This window comes from Pteronotus mesoamericanus, unplaced genomic scaffold (genome assembly GCF_021234165.1).
Source record: "Pteronotus mesoamericanus isolate MK-2021 breed Mesoamerican mustached bat unplaced genomic scaffold, CSHL_Meso_final contig_40, whole genome shotgun sequence".
Taxonomy (NCBI): Eukaryota; Metazoa; Chordata; class Mammalia; order Chiroptera; family Mormoopidae; genus Pteronotus; species Pteronotus mesoamericanus.
Genome location: NW_026555150.1, coordinates 7,532,123 through 7,547,362, shown reverse-complemented (window position 1 = coordinate 7,547,362; position 15,240 = coordinate 7,532,123). Strand labels below are relative to the sequence as shown.

Below are 15,240 nucleotides of genomic sequence, written 5' to 3'. Positions count from 1 at the left end.
GCCCAGAGACACCTGAGGAGAGACTGGAAACGGAGGCATTGGGGAAAGAATGGGAGGAGGAACCGGGGAGTCCCAACTCATTCTCCTTTCCATAGTCTCCATTGTGAGTAGGCAAAAGAGCCAAAAGCTGAAAAGCACACAATAGACAGCCCAAAACTACCAGGTGTAGGCTTGCATACACACGCTGAGTGGCCTGCGAGTGTTGGCCAGCATGTGCGTGGACCTGCGACCATGCGGCTAGCTAGAGCTCCCACGTGTTGGCACACACAGGGCCTGTGAGGGAGTGTGCAGAGTGGTGAGGGCAGGCGTAAACCAGCGCCATGCAGGCCAACAAGTGCAGAGCAGTCTGCAGAAATAGTGGGTCCTGGGCCAAAGGGGTCACAGAGCTGCCCAAATCAGGAGTCAGACACAGACAATAGACTCATGGAAGGCTCAAACAAATGGCCCAAGGTCATATACGGTCAACAACTGACATCATCAGAGGCAGGCCCAGAAAGAAAACTAAAGAAAAAACAAACAAACAAACAAACAAATAAATGAAAAGACTCGCCTACTACCATAAAAGTTTAATCCACAAAGTTAGGAAATATAGATGCAACAATTGAAGTAGAAGCAAAAATAAATAAATAAATAAATTACTTAATAGACGTTCACAAATATAAGAAGAAAAAGAAGTTCCCCCACAAATGAGTGGAAAAGGGGACTCCCCACACAGAGTGCTAAATAAAATAGAGGCAAGGGAACTATCAGATATTGAATTCTAAACAATGATTCCAAGGAAGCTCAATGAGCTCAGCTAGCTCAAAGATAACTATGACAAACTGCAGAGAAACTATCAGGATCTTACAACAAACTATATCAACCTGGAAAAGGACATAGAAACTATCAAGAAGACACAAGAGAATATGAAAAATACCATTTATGAATTGAAAAACACAGTAGAAGGAATCCAAAGCAGGCTGAATGAGCCAAGGATCAAATCAGTGAGATAGAGGATAAGGTTGAAAATAACACCCAGAAAGAACAAGAAATGGAAAAAAGACTCAAAAAGAACTAAGAGACATTTAGGGAAAGGCAGGACAACCTGAAACTCAATAATATTCAGATAATATGGATACCAGAAGGAGAAGAAGAGGAGCAAGGGATAGAGAACCTCCTCGAAAAGAGTAATGATGGAAAATTTCCCCAATTAGAGGAGAGAAAAGGTCTCATGGATGCAGGAGGCACAGAGGGCCCCAATCAGGAGGGACCCAGGGAGGTCCACTCCAAGAGACAACATCATTCAAATGGCAAATATCAAAGACAAACAGAGAATCATAAAGGCAGCAAGGGAGAAACAGACAGTAACATACAAAGGAGCCCCGAAGAGGCTAAGAGCTGACTTCTCAACCAAAACACGACAAGCCAGAAGAGAATGGCAACAAATATTACAGGTAATGAAAAGCAAGGTCCTACAACCAAGGCTGCTCTACCCAGCAAGGCTCTCAATTAAAATAGAAGGGGAAATAAGGAGTTTCCAAGATAAAAGAAGGCTAAAAGAATACATCTCTACCAAACCAGCACTCCAAGATTAGCTAAAGGGAAAGGTTTAAGAAGATAAAGGAAAAGAGTGAGAAAGAGAAAAACACAGGTACAGAGAGAAAAAATAAATAGGTTTCTCTCAGTAATAACTGACAATGGAAATGAACTAAATGCACCAAGCAAAGGACACAGGGTAGCTGAATGGATAAGAAAACATGACCCACACATATGCTGCCTACAAGAGACCCACCTCACAGCAAAAGAACTACACAGATTGAAAGTAAAGGTATGGGGAAAAAAAATTCCAAGCAAATGGGCAAAAGAAAAAGGCAGGGATTGCTTACTTATATCAGATAAAATAGATTTCAAAACAAAGGCCATAAACAGAGACCCAGAGGGGCACTTTATAATACTTAAAGGAAGAATATATCAAGAAAAGATAAACATTGAAAATTATATACGCCCCCAATATACCAGCACCTAAATATATAAGGAAAATCTTGGATGACTTTAAAAAAGATATAGACAGCAGCACCCTGATAGTAGGGGTTTCAACTCCCCACTGTCAAAAATGGACAGATCTTCCAAAAAAAACATGAATAAGTATATTGTGGAGCTGAATGACTCACTGAATCAAATATACTTAACAGAGATATATATAACCTTACATCCAAAAGAAAAATACACATTCTTTTCAAGGCTCAAGGAAGTTTTTCAAAGATAACCACATGAAAGGACATAAAGCAAGCCTCAGCAAATTCAGGAAAATTGAAATAATACCAAACATTTCCTCAGTCCACAAGGGCTTGAAATCAACCTCAAAGAGAAACTTCAGAAACTTGCAAACTCATGGAGACTGAACAGTAGACTATTAAACAATGAATGGGTCAACAATGAGATAAGAGAAGAAATCAAAAAAATTTCTGCAAACAAATGAAAATGAACAGACAACTGTCCAAAACCTATAGGACACAGCAAAGGCGGTCCTGAGAGGGAAGTTCATAGCAATACAGGATTACCTAAAAAAGATAGAAACATTTCAAATAAATGACCTTAAACTACAACTTCAGGCAGTGGAGAAACAACAACAAATAAATCCCAGAGCAAGTAGAAGGAAGGAAATAGTTAAGATTTTAGGAGAACTGAATGACATAGAGAGGAAAAGAAAAATTCAAATGATTAACAAATCCAGGAGCTGATTCTTTGCAAACGTAAATAAAATCGACAAGCCTTTAAGCAGACTCATCAAGGAAAAAAAGGGAGAGGACCCAAATTAATAATATCAGAAATGAAAGAGGAGAAATAACAACTCATACCACAGAAATATAAAGGAATGCCAGAAACTACTATGAACAATTAAATGCCAAAAAATTTGAAAACCTTGAGGAAATGGGCAGATTTCTAGAGAATTATAATCTTCCAACACTAAAGGAAGAAGAAACAGAAAGCTTAACAGACCGATAATAACTGGGGAAATTGAATCAGTAGTCAAGAAACTCCCGGCACACAAAAGCCCACAGACGGACAGTTTCACAAGAGAATTTTACAAAACATTTAAGGAAGAGTTAACCCCTGTCCTTCACAGACTATTCCAAAAAATCCAAGAGGAAGGATGAGTCCCAGACCCTTTTTATGAGGCCAGCATCACCCTAATCCTAAAACCAGATAAAGACCCTACAAAGAAAGAAAACTGCAGGCCAATTTTCCTGAAGAACATAGTTGCTAAAATCCTCAAAAAATATTGGCAGACCACATACAGCAATACCTTAAAAAGATTATCCAGCATCATCAAGTGGGATTCATCCCAGGGAAGCAGAGATGGTTCAATATACGCGAATGAATAAACGTAATATATCACATAAATAAAAGAAAAGACAAAAACCATATGAGCATCTCGATAGATCCAGAAAAAAGCATTCGATAAGGTACAGCACCCATTAATGATCAAAACACTCAGCAAAATGGGAATACATGGGGCATTCCTCAATGTAATAAAGGCCATATATGAAAAACCGACAGCCAACATCATACTCAAGAGGCAAAAACTGAAAGCTCTCCCACTAAAATCGGGATCAGGACAAGGATGTTCACTTTCACTACTTATTTTCAACATTGTATTGGAAGTCCTAGCCACAGCGGTCAGACAAGAAAAAGAAATAAAAGGCATCCAAATAGGAAAGGAGGAAGTAAAGCTATCATTGTTTGCAGATCACATGATAGAGTACATAGAGAACCCTGTAGACTCTACCAAAAATCTCCTCAACTTAATAAGTAAATTTGGCAAAAGAGGAGATTACAAAGTCAATATTCAGAAATCAAAGGCATTTTTGTACACCAGCAATGCAGTAGAAGAAGAAGAAATCAGAAAAAAAATAGCATTTGATATAGCTACAAGAAAAATAACGTACATAGGAATAAACTTACCCAAAGAGGTAAAAGTTCTGTAAGCAGGAAACTATACAATATTGAATAAAGAAATTAAGGAAGACACAAATAAATGGAAGTATATACCGTGCTCATGGATTGGAAGAATTTATATCATCAAAATGTCCATGCTACCCAAAGCAATTTATAGATTCAATGCAATCCCTATTCAGATACCAATGACATATTTCACAGAAATAGAACACACATTTCAAAAATGTATATGGAAGCATAAACACCTACAAATATCCCCAGCAATTTTGAGAATGAAAAAGTAGGAGGGATCACAATACCGGACATCAAGCTGTGGTACAAAGCCACTATACTCAAAACAATCTGGTACTGGACCAAGAACAGATCCATAGACCAGTGGAACAGAATAGAAAGCCCAGAAATAAGCCCAGGTCTATATGGCCATCTAATATTTGAGAAAGGGGGCAGAAGCATAAAATGGAGCAATAGCCTCTTCAACAAATGTTGTTGGGAGAGCTGGATGGCTACACGCAAAAAATTGAAATTGGATCATCAGCTGACACCATACACAAAAATAAACTCAAGGTGGATAAAAGACCTAAATATAAGTCGCAACACCATAAAAGTCGTAGAGAAGAACATTGGCAGGAAACTCTCACATAACCTACGCAGCAATATTTTCACTGATAAGTCTCCTAAAGAAAGGGACATAAAGGAAAGAATAAACAAGTGGGACCTCATCAAAATAAGAAGCTTCTGCACGGCAAAAGAAAACATCAGCAAATGAAAAGGGAGCCACCCCTATGGGAAAATATATTTGCTAATGATACATCAGCTAGAGGTTTGATCTGCAAAATTTATAAAGAACTCACTCTACTCCACTCTAAGAAGAGAAATGATCCAATCAAAAAATGGGGAAAGGACCTGGGCAGACACTTTCCAACGTGGAGATACAGAGGACCCAGAGACATTTGAAAGGTTGCTTGACATCACTAGCCATCAGAGAAATGCAGATCAAAACCACCATGAGATATCACCTCACTCCGGTCAGAATGGCCATCGTAAACAGATCAATAAACAACAGTCGCTGGCGAGGCTGTGGAGAAAAGGGAACCCTAGTAGACTGTTGGTGGAAATGCAGACTGGTGCAGCCATTGTGGAAAGCAGTGCGGTATTTCCTCAAAGAGCTGAAAATGGCAATGCCTTTTCATCCAGTGATTCCCCTGCTGGGACTATACCCTAAGAACACCAAAACACCAATACAAAAGAACTTATGCACCCCAATGTTCATAGCAGCACAGTTTACAATAGCCAAGTGTTGGAAGCAACCTAAATGCCCATCAGTAGATTGTATCAAAAAACTATGGTGAATTTATACAGTGGAAAACTATGCAGCAGAAAGAACAAAAAAGAACAAGTACAATTCATGAAAGCATGAATGGAACTAGAGAGTATTATGCTAAGCTAAATAATCCAGGGGTCAAAAGACAAATACCATATGATCTCACCTATAAGCGGAACCTAACCAAAATACGAAGATCCAAGAAAAATAAGACCATGAACACTGAAAGGAAAGGAAACCAACAGAGACAAAAGTGAAGGAGGGTGGAGGGGTGGGGGGGGGGAAGTAAGGCAAAGGGCAAGTCAAGGGACATATAGCAAGGACTCATGGACAAAACCAAAGGGTAAGGGTTGAGGGATGGATGTGGGGAGGGGGAGGGAAAGTGGTGGGGGAAGGCAGGGACAAATATATTTGAAAAAAACAAATAAATTAAGTTAAAAAGAAAAGAAAGTCTCCTTCTGAGTAGCCTTCAAATTGAGACACACAGATTGATGGATTGGAAAAAGGTCATTCAGTCTTGGGGGGGCAGGGTGTAGAGAGGACCTAAATGACTGTGAAAGTACTAATTTCTATAAAAATAATTTTGATGTATTATGTTTCCTCCTCTAAAAAAAGGGAATAGTCCTAATTTTTTCACAAGGTTGTAAAAGTACATAAGACAATATATATAACACATTTTCAATTTAAGATCTTAATAAATAGAAGTAATTGCTAAAAAACAGTCTATATAGTAATATACGCATAAGTTAAAGGACAAGTAGTAGAATGGAAACGTATTTGGCACATATCTAAAAAAGTGTTAATAATTGTGTGTGTGTGTGTCTGTATGTGTGTGTGTGTTTATGGAAAAAATTCTACAAACATTTAATCAAAAAATGTTTGTAAAGAACACAACAAAGTCATTTAAAGTTTTTAAAAATTAATACAAATTATCAATATATCTACAAAAACAGGTTTAGTTTCAACCAATAATAAAGGAACAATTAAAATCACACAACATTGATGCAATCAGATTAATATGTATTAAAAAATATTGGTAATACCAAGAATTGACAACTGTGAAAGGAACTGGGTATTCATAGAAAAGATTTCTTCATCTTAAAGCAGTCCCTTTAGTATATTTTCCAGTGCTCGTTTGGTGGAAGTGTATCCTTTTAGCCTTCTTTTTTCTGAGAAAATCCTTATTTCGCCTTCCATTTTAATTGAGAGCCTTGCTGGGTAGAGCACTCTTGGTTGCAGGCCTTGGCTTTTCATGACTTGGAATATTTCTTGCCACTCTCTTCTGGCTTGCAGTGTTTCTGTTGAGAGGTCATCTTCTAGATGTATTGGGACTCCCTTATACGTTACTACCTCTTTCTCCCTTGCTGTCTTTAGGATTCTCTGTTTGTCTTTGATATTTGTCATTTTAATTATGATGTACCTCAGAGTGGGTCTCACTGAATCTCTTTTGAATGGGACCCTCTGCGTTTCCTGGACTTGTGTGACTTTTTCTCTCCTCCAAGTAGGGAAGTTTTCCATCATGACTTTTTCAAACAGGTTCTCTATCCCTTGCTCCTTTTCTTCTCCTCCTGGTATCCTTATTATACAGATATTATTACATTTTAGGTTGTCCTGTATTTTCCTAAATGCCTCTTCATTCTTTTTCAGTCTTTTTATCTTTTCATGCTCTTTCTGGGAGCTTTATTGTGCCTTGTGCTTCAGCTTGCTGATTCAATCCTCTGTTTCATCTAGCTTGCTTTTGATTCCTTCTACTGTGCTTTTTTTAATTGTTTAAAATATTTTATTTTTTTTTATTCTTCAAATACATTTGTCTCCATTTTTTGCCCCTATTTCCCACAACCATTTTCCCATGCCCCACTGACCCCCTCCTCCCACCCTCAATCCTTCCCCACTTTGGCTTTGTCCATAGGTTCTTTATACATGTTCCTTGATTTGACCCTTCCCATTCTTTTCCCCATTACCCACCTTCTTCTTCCCTTCTTGTTACTGTTGGTTTGTTTTTCTTTCAGTGTTTCTGATTATGTTTTCCTTGTTTCTTTTCTTGATTAGGTTCCACTTATCAGTGAGATTATATGGTATTTGTCTTTCAACCCCTAGATATTTTCACTTAGCATAATGCTCTCCAGTTCCATCCATGCTGTTGTGAAGTGTAGTAGCTCTTTCTTTCTCTCTGCTGCATAGTATTCCATTGTGTAAATGTACCATGTTTTTTGATCCATTCATTTATTGATGGGCAGTTAGGTATCTTCCAGCACTTGGATATTGAAAGTTGTGCTGCTATGAACACTGGGGTATATAGGTTCTTTTGAATTAGTGTTTTGGGGTTCTTAGGGTATAATACCAACAGTGGAATTAGTAGGACAAAAGGCAGTTCCATTTTCAGCTTTTTGAGGAAATTCCAAACTGTTTTCCACAGTGGCTGCACACGTTCTGCATTCCCACCAACACTGTACTAGGGTTCCCTTTTCTCCACACCTCGTCAGCACTTGTTGTTGTTGATTTGTTTATGATGGCCATTCTGACTGGAATGAAGTGGTATCTCACTCTGATTTTAATTTTCATCTCTCTGATGGCTAGTGATGATGAAAATCCTTTCATATGTCTCTGTGCCCTGTGTATGTCCTTCTTGAAGAGTTTGTTCAGGTCCTTAGCCCACTTTTTCTTGCATTGCTGTCTTCCTGGAGTGGAGTTGTGAGAATTCTTTATACTATCATGTCATATGCAAACAATGAAAATTTAACTTCCGCCTTTCCAATTTGTTTGCTTTTCATTTCTTTTTCTTTTTGTCTTTTTTATTTTAATTTAATTTAATTTTATTTTTAATTTATAAATCATGTTTATTCTATTACAGTTGTCTCCGTTTTTACCCCTTTACCTCCATCCATCCATCCCACCCCCCACTCCCTCAGTCAATTCCCACTCTCTTGTACATGTCCATGGGTCATTCATACATGTTCTTTGTCTAGTCCCTTCCCCTTCTTTCAACTGTTGTCCTCTTTCCCCATCCTCTCTGGTCACATTCATTTTGCTCCATGTCTCCGTGCCTGTCATTTATTTTGTTCAATAGTTAAAATTGTTGAATAGAGTCCACTTATGGGTGAGAACATATGGTAATTGTCTTTCATCAACTGGCTTATTTCATTTAGCTTAATATTCTCCACTTCTGTCCATGTTGTCACAAAAGGTAGGAGTCCCATCTCTCTCTCTTTCTTTCTTTCCAAAATGCAGATTGATTTTACTTGTTTTTTAAATGTCAAAGTTAATTATAAAATATTTTAAAAATATAAAACCATTATAAAGTCTCAGCAATTAAACCAACATGACACCAGTACAGAAATAATCAAGTACCTCAATGAAATATAATGAGCATTCTAGAGATGGACATATATATCTGTCTGACAATGTAATATATGATTAAGTTGATATTTCAAAACAATGGGGAAAATAAGGCTTATTCAACAAATAAGGTGCATGGACCACTATTACTTGAAATAAAACAAATATAGAGCCCTATTTCACACATTATACAAGAAATATTCAGGTGAGTTAAAAATGAATATGTGGAATCTAAGTAGTTTTAGAAGAAAGTAGAACTATTTTTTTCATGACTTGAAGTAAAATATTCAAACCCAGAAGCTATAAAGTAAATATTGACAATATGACCATGTTAAACATTTAACTATATAGTAATATACATATAAAAAATTTAAAAGACAAGGAATAGAAAGGTATTTGCAACACATCTAAAACACAGTTAATAGGTTTTTTCTTTTTTGTTTTTTTGTTTTTTTAGGGAAAAATGTTCTACAAACCTTTAATCAATAAATGGATAAAGTATACCAATAAGTCATTTAAATCTTTTTTTAAAAAATATAAATAGGCAAAAAATATACTAAAACAGGTTTAGATTCAATTAATAGTAAAGAAACAATTAAAATAACATCATTGTCACAATCAGATTAATGAGTATAAAAAATATTGTTAATATCAAGCATTGGCAACTCTGAAAGGAACTGGGTATTCATAGAAACTTTTTATTCATCTTAAAACAGTCCCTTTAGCATATTTTGCAGTGCTGGTTTGGTGGAGGTGTATTCTTTTAGCCTTCTTTCGTCTGTGAAACTCCTCATTTCGCCTTCCATTTTAATTGAGAGCCTTGCTAGGTAGTGCAGTCTTGGTTGCAGGCCTTGGCTTTTCTTGACTTGGAATATTTCTTACCATTCCTTTCTAGCTTTCAGTGCTTCTGATGAGAATTCAGCTGCTAGCTGTATTGGAGCTCCTTTATATGTTACTACCTCTTTCTCCCTTGCTTGCTTTAGGGTTCTCTGTTTGTCTTTGATATTTGCCATGTTAATGATGATGTGTCTTGGAGTGGGCCTCATTGCGTTCCTCTTGAATGGCACCCTGTGTGCTTCCTGGACTTGTGTGACTTTTTCTCTCCTCCAATGAGGGAACTTTTCCATCATTACCTTTTCAAACAGGTTCTCTATCCCTTCCTCATCCTCTTTTCTTTCTTGTATCCTTATTATTTGCATATTATTTCATTTCAGGTTGTCCTGTAGTTCCCTAAATGCTTCTTCATTCTTTTTGAGTCTTTTTTTCATTTTCTTGATCTTTCTTGTAGCCTTTTTCTACTGTGTCCTCCAGCTTGCTGATTCAGTCCTAAGCTTCATCGAGCCTGCTTTGGATTCCTTCTACTGTGTTCTTCAATTCCAAAATTGTATTCTTCATTTCCTCTTGTGTCTTATTGATATTTTCTATGTTCTTTTTCATGCTGATATAGTTTGCAGTAAGTTCTTCGCAGCTTTCCTGTAGTTCTTGGCAATTCTCTCTTAGCTCACTGAGCTCATCTAGCTTCCTTAGAACCATTGTTTGGAACTCAGTATCTGATAGTTTCCTTGCCTCTATTTCATTTAGTTCTCTTTGTGAGGATTCCTCCTTTCCCTTTGAGTTGGGGGTACTTCTTTGTTTTCCCATTATTTGTGAGACTCTTCTTTTTTTGCTTCTCCTTCTTAAATTGATCTGTCTTGATTTCTGGACTTTGTGGTATGAACTTCTATGGTAGGAGACCGCTGTTTTTTCTTTCTGCATCTGCCTCTGATGATGTCAGATATTGTCCCTGTCTGACCTTAGGCAGTCTGTTTGAGATTTCCAGGAATCTACTATCTGTAGACTCTACTGTCTCCTTCAGCTGTTAATCTAGTCATTCTGCACTCAGCAGGCCAGCTTATACACCTCAGGGTGGGACAGATTCCCTCCTGGGTGCTTGGTTATTAGGTTCTCTCAAACTGCTGCTGCACATGGTCTCTGCCTGAACAAGATGGCTGCAGCCATAATGGGGTGGGGTCATCACTGGGATCCTGCTGGCTACTCTCTACATTCTCTCCCCAAAGCCTCCATCCCCAGTCTCTCCTCAAGTGTCTCCAGACCACTCTGTGCCCCCTTTAGTCAGGGATTTACCAATTTAGGCTGCTACTCTGCACTCAGCAGGTGACTTAGACACCATAGGGCAGCGGAGAATCCTAGCTGGGGACATGGCTATTCGGTTCTCTGACACTGCTGCTGCTCATGCGGAGTGGTCTGCTGGAGCAAGACGGCTGCAGCCATCTGGGGGATGAGTCAGTACTGGGATCCCGCCGGCCACTCTCTCAGTTCCCTCCCCAAAGCCTCATTCCCTAGGCCTCCTCTTGCGTCTCCAGCACACTCTGCCATCACCTTTGCTGGATACCCGGGTAATTGGCTGCCAATACAAATGTATACTTTGGCCCTTAAAATGGCTCTTTGCATCTCCAGCCACCTGTCTCTGTCAGAGAGCAACCCTGCCACTTTTCATAGCTAGCTGTTTCTTCTGTACCTTTTGGGCTCTGGTGCTATAGGCTGGAGATCACTGATTTTGGTTCATAGCCCACTCTTCTCAGGGGAATCCACCTGGCCCCTTCTGGTGTTGCCACCTGTGCATGCCCCACCAACCTTCTTGAGCCTCCACCACACTCCTTACCAGTTAGATTGCACTAAAGTTGATTCTTCTGTCACTAAAGTTATAAAGCTTCTCTCTCGCTATTGTTCACTTGTTTGTTCCAGGTGATTTCTCCACAATTTAGTTGTATTTCCAGGTTGGTCCTACGAGGTGGTCAGTGTGACTTCCACTCACTCCTCCACCATCTTGATTCTCCATGGTAAGTGGTCTTAACATACACATGCACACACACAACACACAGCCATACATGCAAACAAAAGGAGGACACTGAATCTTTTGGAGGTGATGAATATGATTTTACTTTGATTGTGGTAATGATATCACAGGTGTATACATGTTACCAAATTCATCAAAATGTATACATTAAATATTTGCATTATTCTATATTAAGTATTCCTCAGAAAAAGCTAGAAAAAATGAGTTTATGTTTTTATTAGTCAAGGTTCTCTAAAGAAACAAAATCAAGAAAATTGGTAAACAGAGATATAGACAGAGATTTATCTTGAGGGGTTTGCTCATGTATTTATGGCCACTGAGAAGTCCTATCAAGTATCATCTGTAACCTGAAGGCCTAGGAAAGCTAATGATATAGTTCCAGTCCACTCAAATACCTGAGAACCAGGACAGTCCATGGTGAAAGTCCTGGTCTAAGTCTCAAGGACCAAGAAGTTTGAGTGCCCATATCTGACTTTCAAAGATGGAAGAAGATGAGTGTCTCAGAGTCACTTATTTTCAGAGTAAATTTCCCTTCCCATCTTTGTGTTCTATAATTAAGGCCTTCAATATTTTGAGTAATGTCCAATTGTATTAGTGAGGCTGATCTTGACTCAATCTATGGATTCAAATGCTAATCTCTATCAGATATACACTCATTTATCCACTTAGAAATTATGTTCTACAAGGTAGCTGGCCTTCCATTAGTCAAGTTGCCACATAGCTTAAACTGTTACAATGTTACAGCCTTGAATCTCAAATCTATAAGGCAGGGCATCAGGCTGGAAACTCAGGCATGTTTTCTGTGTTATAGTCTTGAGACAGAATTCCTTCTTTTCCAGGAATCTTTAATTTTTACTCTAAAGGCCTTAAATTGTTTGGATGAGACTCACCCACATAATGCATGTTAATATCCTTTATTTAAGTCAATTATTTTAAATGTTAATAGCATCTACAAAATCCTTTCACAGTAACAGCTAGAGTAGTGTTTGAACAAACAACTGAGCAAAATAGAGTATCCATGTTGACAAATAAAATAAACCTTCTCAGTCTACATAAAAAAAGGATTTCATCTATAGCTCCACCTTTTAACTTGTCACACTGGAAAAAGAAGAGCAAACTAAAGCAAGTAGAAAGAATGAAATCATTAAAAAAAGTTCAGAAATTATTGAAATAGAGAATAGAAAAATAATAAATAAATCAAAACCTAAAGCAGTGTCTTTTAAAAAGTTTAAACAAGTAGAGAGGATCTTATACCAGCCTTACAAAAATAGAGATTATAAATAAATAATGTGAACAGTGATAAACTGTAGACAAAATGCATTACAACCAAACAATGGAAGAACCTTCAAGCCAATATGCTAAATGAATGAAGCCAGATACAAAAGGCCACAGATTATTATTTCATTTATATTAAAAAGACAGAGAAGATAGGTCTAGAGAGACAAAAACATATGCATTTAAAGCTCATAAGAGGGTGGTCTAAAAAGGGTGACAGCTAGAGAAAAAGGTTTCTTTTCGAGGTGAAGAAAATGTTCTAAATTTGACTTTTATGGTATTTGCTCATATCAGTGAATATACTGAAAATCTTGGAAATACACACTATAAATGGGTGAATGTATTATGTGTGAATTTTACCTCAATAAAGCTGTTAAAAACAAGAAAATAAGTATAAGTACCTCTGGAACTGGATTATGAGCATTTTCTTTCTAATGTGAACATGTCTCATGTTTAGTTCCTCCCCATAGCAGAGAGAAGGATATTTTTATTATCCCACAAACAGCAGTTCAGCTGAGCATAGAAGTCAGGTTTTTTGTTTGTTTGTTTGGTTGTTTGTTTTTACAAGCCCACAGCTGGGCTTACTCACTTGGTTCTAAGAGTAGAACTTTGCTTCAGGTTTACAGAGTTATCAAAGCTGTCCTTAGATATGGTTTGCCTACTTCTGCTTCACACTAGTAGTACAGATATAACAGCAACTTAGGGGCCCCACCCCCTTTAAATCTCTCTGATGCTCCCTAGCACAACTGTTGCCATGACTACATTATTACATAGGGATAATCATCAGTGAAATACCCTCTGCAGGCTCTGGGCTGCCTTAAAACAAGATTCATGGGTTGAGGATGGGATGTTCTGGGGTATTGGAGGCAGCCTGCTAGCTTCACCTGAGTGACACCCTGAGAACATTGGAATCCTGTGGCTTTAGAACTTTCAGAGGTGCCTATTACTTCACCCAGTGACCCAGTGTCCTTTATTTTGGTGAAGTTCAGAACATTCTGCAGACATGTTTAACCCGTACATATTAGATATCCCAGCTGTAATTTTTGACAATGGATCGGGACTCTGTAAAGCAGGCCTGTCTGGAGAGACTGTACCCCGTCGTGTCATCAGATCTGTTGTGGGGCATCCTCAAGTTAACATGCCTTTATCACTACCCTATCAGAAAAAGTATGTTGTGGGGGAAAATGCCTTATACAAGTATGAGGCTTTGAATTTGCACTACCCCATTGAGCGTGGACTGGTAACGGGATGGGAAGACATGGAGAAACTTTGGAAATATCTGTTTGAGTGGGAACTGGGAGTAAAATCCTGTCAACAGCCTGTACTCATGACCGAGCCCTCCTTGAACCCAAGAGAGACTCGAGAGAAGATGGCAGAAGTTATGTTTGAGACCTTCAATGTGCCTGCCTTCTACCTGTCCAACCATGCAGTAGCAGCACTCTATGCTTCTGCCTCTGTCACGGGCCTTGTGCTGGACAGTGGGGAAGGAGTCACTTGCACTGTCCCAATCTTTGAGGGTTACTCCTTGCCTCATGCTGTTACCAAGCTCCATGTGGCAGGAGGAGACCTTACAGAGCACCTCACCCAGCTACTCCTCGCTAGTGGGAATATTTCCCCTTACATACTCAACAAGGACTTAGTTAATGACATCAAAGAGAAGCTGTGCTACGTGGCCATGGATCCAGACAAAGAGCTGTATAAGAGGTCAGAGGAGATCCTGAAAAACTACCAACTGCCAGATGGGAATGTCTTCTACATTGGGGAACAGCTGTACCAGGTGCCTGAGGTTCTTTTCACACCTCACCATCTGGGCATCTATAGCCCAGGGCTCCCAAATATGGTTACCAGCAGCATTATGAAGTGTGACAAAGACATCCAGAAGAATCTCTTTGCAGAAATTGTACTGTCTGGAGGCACTACTCTCTTCCCTGGGCTTGAAGAAAGACTTATGAAAGAATTGGAACAGCTGGCTTCCAGAGGAACTCCCATCAAGATCACAGCTTCTCCTGATAGGTGTTTCTCTGCATGGATAGGTGCATCTATCATGACCTCTCTGAGCAGTTTCAAACAGATGTGGATCACTTCTGCAGAGTTCATGGAGTTTGGGACATATGTTGTTCAGAGAAGATGCTTTTAAAGAATTCAAAGCACAAGGAACAGCTTGAAGTGTCAGATCATGGGAGCACTGAATAAAGGTGAAATCTTCCCATGGGCTCCAGCATTTTTTTTTTTTTGATAGAAGTGATATGGTATTTTGGGTTTTAGTTCATTTTTGTTGGTACCACAGTGCTTTCTGGTCAAAGGAGTGAATCTTTTTAAGTGGTTGTATTTCATCTTTCCTGTCCCATGAACCTCTTCAATTGTTTTCTTTTGAGAAATCCTTCGGGGTATATGTTGAGGCTGTATCAACTTTTTGGAGTTTGTGATAAAGGAGGTGCTTGAGCCTCATGTCCACTGTTTGACTTAGTAGAGTCCCTGGAATCTTCATTTTAATCAAGTGGCTTAGATATTT

The 15,240-nt window shown here is 38.6% G+C and overlaps 1 protein-coding gene across 1 annotated transcript; it reads left to right on the top strand.

The window, feature by feature from the left end:
• Positions 1-13,731: 13,731 nt before the first annotated feature.
• Positions 13,732-14,891, top strand: ACTRT1 (actin related protein T1). The gene has a single exon (XM_054576952.1). The coding sequence runs from the start codon at positions 13,732-13,734 to the stop codon at positions 14,863-14,865; it is 1,134 nt and encodes a 377-aa protein (XP_054432927.1). The 3' UTR covers positions 14,866-14,891.
• The last annotated feature ends 349 nt before the right edge of the window (positions 14,892-15,240 follow it).